Genomic DNA, 8733 nt, shown 5'->3' with positions numbered 1-8733 from the left:
AAATGAAAGACACAGTATAGATTTCATACATTAGGTAAATCCATCATAACGTTTGAATATATGCATGCATTTCATATATGGGGGAAACGGTTGGCTTCCTGTCAAGATGAAGTCACACATGATGACAGCTTTGCACACTCTTGGCATTCTCTCAATCAGATTTATGAGGAAGTCACCTGGACTAGACAGAAAATAATGCATGTTTGAGGCGCTCATGTGGCCACAAGGTGAAGTAGAGTAGCCTATATTTGAAAATGTGTGCATTCCTTACCGTGAGCACTGAGCAGGCATGTGCACAGACATTTTGGGGGGCAGGTGCTCAAACCCAAAAAAGGGGTCCCATCGCCGAAATTAAAAATAATAAATAAATAAACATGAAATTCTTGGGCAACAGCACGTTTGCCCTCCTCGAGTAAAAGTGCCCCTCTGAGGGAAAATATATGCAAACGGGCAGTTGCCCAAGCAACCTTAGCACACTCCTGCACGACCCTGCAGTGAACCGCTGTCTTTTGTTTTTGTTTGTAATCCCATTGTGATGGAATGGAGGTTGAAGTTACGGTTCCCCCTAATTTTCATGCTCACTTTTTATATTGGAGACTAGTCTGCGCTTGCTGGAAAGAAGTATGCTTTCAGTGAACTGCAGACCCCAAATTACGTGAATTATTATTATTATTATTTTTTTTTTTTTACAAATCCAGATATAAGACGTAGACCTGACCACACGTAGAACAACTTGCTCGTGTGTAGGCCTACTTATCTTAAATTGGCTGTTATCACGGCATGGGCGTGGTATGAAAAATCTAGGCGTTAGGGGATTGTACTCTATTGGCTGCAGTGAGTGAAGTTCTAGAGGGGGGTGTGTTAAGGAACCGCCGTACCCTAATCAGCTGTCAAAATATTGTGTGACACTGGTAACAAGACTATAGGAATAAGCATGTACTACAATATCTCTTCTACGAAACGTGGGGTAAGTCACTTGATAATGATCAGACTAGACAACCTACTTGACGTCAAACGACTAGTGATAGCCTATATCTAGGTCTTTTAAAGTGTTAAAACAACTTTAGGGTTCGTTTGCATGTTAAGTCGACAAATATTCGCTAATCACTCGTTTTGTATTCAACTCTGGACAAAAAAGTTTTTTTATTTCCGGTATTTAGTTTTTGCTTTGCTTATTAAAAAAAAGAATAGAGCTATACTGAAATTGAAGTTAGTCCAGTCAACATGGTGTGCTTGTAAAATGAGTTAGGCTACATCTAATCCGTTGCATAACCAAAGACGGTTGCCCGAGGTAGGCTTCTATTTAATCTTGGCCAGTGCGATTAGGTTGCAACAAAAGGTCGAAGTTCTTTAAACTTTTCTTTGTATAGTCAGACACCTTTGCTGTAAAGCGTGCATGCATTTTGCATTTTTGTTTTGCCTTAGAGGCTGGCCTCCTGTAGGCCAACGTGAATAATATGCTGCCCTTTTTAGTGACATTTGTTTCAAACAGCGTGCGGTCATTAAGAGGGACATTGCCACTTCTCTGTAGGATTTGTATTTGCACTTTCTGTGCCGACTTCGTTGGTTTTCGCATGGTATGCAGTGCATCTGTATAGAGCTACACAGATTAGCCTACCACAATAGCGGTGGATATTCTGGTTTGGTTGGTACATTTGAACACGTTGGAACAAGTATGAGGTGGTTACTTTACAGCATACTTTTGTGTTGCCAGTTACAGTAAACATAGTTAAGTAATAACCTTGTCCAGTTAATGCATACAATTGAATGCATAAATTAGTTTTACTTGCAATGCACCTTGTCTGAACCAAGTCCTCACTCATCGTTTGTTTTTCTTCAGGAAGGCTTACTTTTTAATGAGTTGATTCCAAAGTTCTGATATTATCTCCAACATGTTTGCCCCTAAGATCATATCCAGTTTCTTATTAACTTCAGGTGATGAAAAGGACCAGGTTAGTTATTCAGTGTTATGTAATTTCCTGTTTTTAGGAAATGTCAACGTCAGTATCATTTTAAGAAGAAATGGCACAAGATGACTTCAGTTCCTCATTCCTCATATTCAGTATGGGTGCCGTCTTCACTTAATTAATTTGATTATACCAAATACAATAAATATAAATGACTTTTCGGTCTCTGTTTGGTGCTATTGATCAATTCATCGTTGACCTGGGGAGTGAGATAATGAGATGATTAAAACTACGTACATATTGGTATAGTAGGTGTATGATAAAGAAATCCAGTGGGCTTAGGTGATAACATGCAGAATTAATTAACATAAAGTAAGACCGAAATGCAGCAAGAGATATGCAGCAAAGAGTTGTTCTCAAAATAACTAACAAAAGCAATATTGATCAGTTACAGTGTGATGAGGTAGAATGAAGGCCTGATTAAAAATGCAGTCTTATCTTGCTCTGTCATGGTCTCATGAAAGGATAAAGAATAGGCCTTTGTACAGAATTCAGCTTTAGCACTGGCGAGAGACAGAGGTCTCTGCTGGGTGAATTTCCTATCATCATGCCATTTAATTACATCTTTAATTCTACCTGAGGAACAAGGTGAAGAAGGAAGAACAGAAAGGGGTTTGCTGAGCAAAGCATTTGAAACAGTGACATCTAGTGGTCAATATATTTATGTAGGGCTGAAATTCCAATGCTTTGCACAGTGTTTTCCTACTCCATCCATTGTGGGCTTGCTGGCATGACCAGCCCCCATTCCTGGTGTGGTTGTGGTGTCGTTTCTGGATCCTTTCGAGGCCCTAAGGCGGGCAGCTCGCTCCTCCCTCCCCGAGCTGGGCTGCCCGGGACCAGCTGTGGCGCAATCCCTGGTTCCCGGAGCGTTTCTCCCTCCTCTTCCCGAGTGGAGTGTGGTGGTTCCTTCTGGTGGTTCTTCGCGCCGCTCATAAGGCAGGTACACAGCCAGGTCAAGCTTCGTTAGCACTCTTGGAATGTCACTTTTTGGCCGTGCGCCACCCTGCGGCAGCTGTGTGTTCAGGTCATCGAGGTCTGCTGCTGCGGCCATCTTGTCCTTCACAGCGTGCCACTAGATCCCACTTCTGACACCATTGTAATGAAGAGCAGGAGGCAGGCTTCTCTTTGGTGTCTTTGCCCCTTATTGAAGACACGCAGAAAATGAACCCACAGGAACTGATGACAGATGGGCAGGATTGCAGGGATCTTGTACACAGACACAGGGCAAAGGCAGACAAAGATGCTAATACATGAGGAATATATGAATAACAATGCAACATGGAATACACACACTGACATAAACACAGCCAGGAAAACTTGAGTGCATGCTAACATGGAACACTTAACAAAGATTAATAACATGAATCACTCCCACTACCATGGACGAACTATACACAAATAGGCAAAACAAGCAGTTCCCTTGCATGCTGCAACATATTTCGAGGGGCGTTGCTCTAGAGTCTAGACTAATGTAATCAGCTGTCCTCTTGGGGTGGCCCCCTGGCAATTTCTGGCTTGGCCTCCCCTGTAACGGCGAAGCCTGGGCTGTACACTGCAGTGAAAACAATCCCTACAATGGGACAGGGCATGGCAGGGCAAAGGTACCTCATTTTTGAGACGTACATGATGTGTTGGTGAGGAGACGGAGCATCACTTCCAAAGGTGATTTGACTGTGTTTCACGGGAGGCTCCGGAAGCATTGCTTCAAGGCAATGTTACTTTGTTTATTTAAGACATGTGTTGAGCCTGCAGCCAGATAATCAAATCAATTACGTCCTATGCCCTTTCCTAACCACTTTTTTCTTGACCTTGATGGAAAAGGTGAAGGTCATTGGGGAAGGGAAAGATTATGTCATTATGTTATTGATGTTATGAAAGAGGGTCGTTACATTTCGTGGGAGAGCATTATCTCCTTTCTTTCCGAAAGGATGGTTGAGTGAACCCTATGCTTATGGAGATAAGAGAGAAAACATTGAAGCACCTTTCCTTATCATTTAGAGAATTCAACCAGTTCTTTATCATGGCTGCCATTAAAATACTTCCTAGTCATGTTTTACTCAGTTAGGACTTGCTGCCTTTGTTGTTAGCAGGCAGACCTGCCATAATGATTGAATGACTTTGGACCAGGTGCCTTTAGGGTCTGAATTTTAGGGACAGTGACTAACTTCAGGATGTCGTCATCATATAGGCGACTGATGAACCTCAGGATATTATCACATACTGGCCATCTTCAGGTTAATATCACATAATGTATATATATTCCTGGTGATAGGTTATATCTTTGTTCTGATATGTTTGACTCTATATCTGCTATCCTCCTCACGATGTTCAAGAGACTCACCTGTCTGGAGACCGGATTCCCACATAAATCCTGTGAACAACCTTTCACTCTCTTTCCTTTTTGTCAGTTTATTTTGTAGATGGAGGATACTTTGACATTTTCTGTTCTCACACGTGCTCCTCTCCTCGCTCCACAGACACACCGAACCCTGGATCAATAAGGAGAGCTGCCATGCATCTCTGAACCTGACTCATGAGTCAAGAGTGAGAAGCAGAGGGTGTTAAGAGGATCCGCTGTGTTGATCTACGATGCCTCACTAAGACATCTTATCCCAGGCACGCGCACCGTGGAGAGGCTACCACTTTGAACCTGCGAGCTGCGACCCACTCAAATACTTTCCCCCCACCGGTCTTACTATCAAGCACAATGTCTAGCCTGGGTCAGGACTCGCTGCTGGAGTGCCAGATCTGCTTTAACTTCTACAGTAGCCGGCGGCGGCCCAAGCTGCTGGGCTGTGGTCACACCTGCTGCTCGGTGTGCCTGGGGCGCATGTGCGGGAGCCAGTGCGAGGTGGCCTGCCCGTGGTGTCGCGCCCTCACCAGCTTCCCCGAGGGCCTCTCTGTCTCCGAGCTCCCCGATGATCCGCAGACCCTCCTCTTCCTAGCCCAGAGCATGCCTGTGTTCGTGCGCTTGCCCGGCGACGGCTGCTGCCTGCTACCCTTGTCGGCGGATGCAGAGGGACCTCTGTTGCCGGGGGAGCTTGCACCCTGCTTGGTCAGAACCAGTCAGCTGAAGGATGCTACCGTGGTGACAGTTGCCGACAACAGGATGCTGGAATTGGAGAGGGGAGGAGGTGGAGGGGACCGGAGAGAGGACCATGTAGTCAAACAGTCACGTTGGACGGCGGTCTGCACAGTGGTCCTACTTGCCATCATCCTGCTCTTTCTGCTAGCTATCATTTTGCAAAATATTACTTGTGTCTCCAAACCCTTCACAATAATATCATGCAGATAAAGACGTAGAATAATTGAATGGACCTTCAACTGACACTGTGACTGTGAAATACTGTAGAAAGGTTGTGGACGACTGACGGCTCTGCCTTGTTACAGCACTGAAGTCGGGAGAGAAAGACTGTGAAATGTATTAGTGGGCATTTGGGTGGTGATGGGATATTTTTATTATATTTAACACATTTGTAGTTATTGTATAAATCTTTCCTGACCCTTGTCTTTCGTGTTCACAGAAGAACACGGTCTTGAACCTATTTAAATTCACAACGGTGATGTACAGTATGTCTCTTATTTACTTGAATCAATTGTCCAAACCTGTGAGCAATAAATCTATTCAAAGAAAACAGATACATAAAGGTTTTCTGTAACAATGAACTCTGGCATTGAATAAAAAATAATTTAAACCTAACAGTTTTTTTTTTTTTAACTGCTTCTAAAGTTAGCACTGTTTTTGATTCACATAGCCAGAGACAGATATGTGAAAGTTATATATTTCCTTTTCTTCACCTCCCAAATTGTACTCTAGCCGCAAAAGGTTGTAAAATTAGGCTCATCATTGAGTATACTCTATGTGGATAGTGTGTTGTGTGCAACATACAGGAGCCTTGTAAAACTCAAAAGTGTGTTAGGAATGTTTCCTTTGTCTGCTTTGTGTCCCACAAGAACAGCATGACCAGGCCATGAAGAATGAGCAAAGATGTTCTCTGTTAGCAAAGGTAAAATGCAGTGGAGTGCTGTTATGTAGAGACTCCAGCAGTACGTACACCGATACTGATTTTCTTCATCTCTTGGACATAGCTGATCGGTCAGGTGAAGGTCTCAAATGTTCAGATATCACTGCAATGCACAACACACATGACGGCATGTACTTTAGATTGTCTTTGATAGACTACTCAACCAGATGCTTTTTAAAGTCTGACTTCTTCAGCTATCCCAGACAAGCGTGTAATTATGTTATGGCCAGTCTGCACTAACCGTAACATAAATGTAGAGACACACACAGCTAGGCTCTTGTCGGAACTTAGGGGTGTGTTTATTAAACAAATAGCCTGACGATGTCATACTCATAATTCTAGTCAGAATATGAGTCTGAGACCGGACCACTGGGCTGTGATTATGGGGCGTGTTTCAACGAACCAGGAAAGAAAATTCCTCTTCGCTGAATTGGATACCTAGAACCAATCAGAGCAACGTAGTATTATTACCATCTGATAGATTAAACTTTTACCTGATCCCGTAGGAAGGACGGCAAAAACATCTTTTCAATCGACAAATGCCTTGATCGCGTTTCTCTGTTCCTCTTTCAAAATGAATGCGCTGTCAATATCTGTTGAGAAATGCCTGCTCACGTTACTTAATTAGCACTCAAGGCTAGAAGCTACCATTCGTTTTAATGTTTTGTTTGTCTACGCTGTTAGCATAACCTTTCAATAATGGTCTAGAGTGCATAAGTTAAGACCTACAATCCTAGGCAACATTGGTGTTGCGTATACACAACTAACCGAGTCAATGTAGACATAAAAAAAAGTCGTGTAGATACCTTAAATCATATCAAATATGTCCCACTAAGCTCCCGAGACGGCGCCATCTTTGTTCGATGTATACCGGTATTCTATCTATGTCTGTCCATCAACGTATAAAGCCCGCCCTTACAATTTGAATGGTCAGATCCCTTTTCGGGGCCGTTTAAACCCTCCCAACTAGCTCGACTCCAGACTGAATCTCCCAGAACAAAAATTTTGTGGGCGGAGTTCAGGCTGGTATCCAGGCTATTAAACAAATGCAATTAGACTGGCAATTGAAAGGTATGCCAGGGGTCACCAAAATACAAACTTGATACAGTATGTATGAACGGCTGCCGGAGTGGGGGGACATAAAACAAGGATATAGGAAGTCATTACAGGTCAAAGATTACATCTGCTATTGAGGTTGTCACGACTGCCTGGCTTAAGGCAGCCCTAACATAAAATGGGTCGACCACACCGTAGTGATTATTAAAAAGGGTTTATTTACAGAAGTATAAACAATCCCCAAAAGGAAAGTGTGGTGCAATGTGTCTAGGGGTAAACAAGTCACAAAATAAAGTGTAAAACGCAACGAGGACGGAGGAAGTTTTCAGTGTGGAGTTCCGTAGTCGGACAGGTTGCACCAGGCTCTCACCACTGGAGCAGAGAGAGAGCGTCCATGGCAAGCCCCAGCCTCTTATAGGCCAGCCCATTAACTGTTAGGCGCTCAGCACCCTGCAGGAGACAGATAAGCAACAGCCGTACCAACAACAAGGCCTGGCCTGATTAGTAGGGCCGTAACAATGTGAAATCAATTGCTCAAGTTGTCATCTGAACAGGTGCCAGTAGGACTGTGATCACAGGATGTGTGTATTGGCATGTTGGCCACCACTCTCTTTTTCATAAAGGATGTACACCGACCACACCAGCTTCCTTAGCAACACACAGTTGCCACAGTATCCACCATATGAATATAACTTACTTTGAACCTAATTTTTTCTTGCCTCCTTTGGCAGCTGAACAACATAAGCATAAATCTGTTAGTTGTATGAAGCCAATTTGTGCTTGTTCTTGGCATACTCCTGCACAGCTGGAAACAATGAAGCATTGTTATGAGCCTCTGTCATAGGGGGCCTAAATATATTTACACATTGGTGGCAGTGGGAGTGAATGACTGTGTCCATATGAGGAGACATGACTGAAACATTACTGCTGTAGCACCAGCTATTACTGCCAGAGGCCATCCACCTTTGGTGTCATTGAGTTCTGAATATTAAAATTATTTTTGTCTAATCTGAAGACAAACAGAGAATGTATTTATTTGTAAATGGTATATATTAATGTTTACATGTAATGACTTGTGGTAAGGTGTGTTGGAATTGACTTTATAATATTGTGGAATTTGCTGTTTCTTGTCAGTTTCCAATGCTGAGGCATTTCAGTGTTTATGGTTGAGGTTTCAAGGGTTACAGTCTGAGACAATCATCATACATACTGTAGCACATTATGGTTTTACTGACAAAACATTTAAGACTAAACATTATTATTTTTCAACCTATTGGTGTCGAGGGACTCAAATGTGTCAACGTCCTGCTTTGTCAATGATTCCTTTGCCTGCAATTATTTCTAAATGACCCGAGGACTTAGAAGTCAAATAAGTCATATGGGATGTGACGTGCACATGGTATTTTAGCTGATTTCAGCAGATATTCCCGGTAGCCAAAATGATACTGTGTGTTTTAAAGGCACCCAGTGCAACTTTCGAGGCTTGCGGCTTAAAAATAAACATTCAATTTCTAGTCTTTTTTACACGCAGTAAGTTTCAATAACTCCATATCATTAAATATCGACATTCAAGGAGCAAAGATGAGACGTCGTTGTGTGGTGAGAACTGATAGAAAATCGTAAACAACAACAATCGCCGGTGGGGAGAGGCCATTTTTCCATTGACTGGAATCCTGCTTTATTTA

The 8733-nt window shown here is 42.9% G+C and overlaps 1 protein-coding gene across 1 annotated transcript; it reads left to right on the top strand.

Annotated features, from left to right (window-relative positions):
* Positions 1–4674: 4674 nt before the first annotated feature.
* Positions 4675–5262, top strand: rnf152 (ring finger protein 152; the record flags this gene model as incomplete). The annotated part of the gene is made up of 1 exon (XM_080837285.1): positions 4675–5262. The coding sequence occupies one exon, from the start codon at positions 4675–4677 to the stop codon at positions 5260–5262; it is 588 nt and encodes a 195-aa protein (XP_080693411.1).
* Between the last annotated feature and the right edge of the window lie 3471 nt (positions 5263–8733).

Source organism: Sprattus sprattus, assembly GCF_963457725.1.
Source record: "Sprattus sprattus genome assembly, chromosome: 4".
Classification (NCBI taxonomy): Eukaryota; Metazoa; Chordata; class Actinopteri; order Clupeiformes; family Clupeidae; genus Sprattus; species Sprattus sprattus.
The sequence above is the reverse complement of the archived record's forward strand: the minus strand, read 5'-3'. Positions and strand labels throughout refer to the sequence as shown.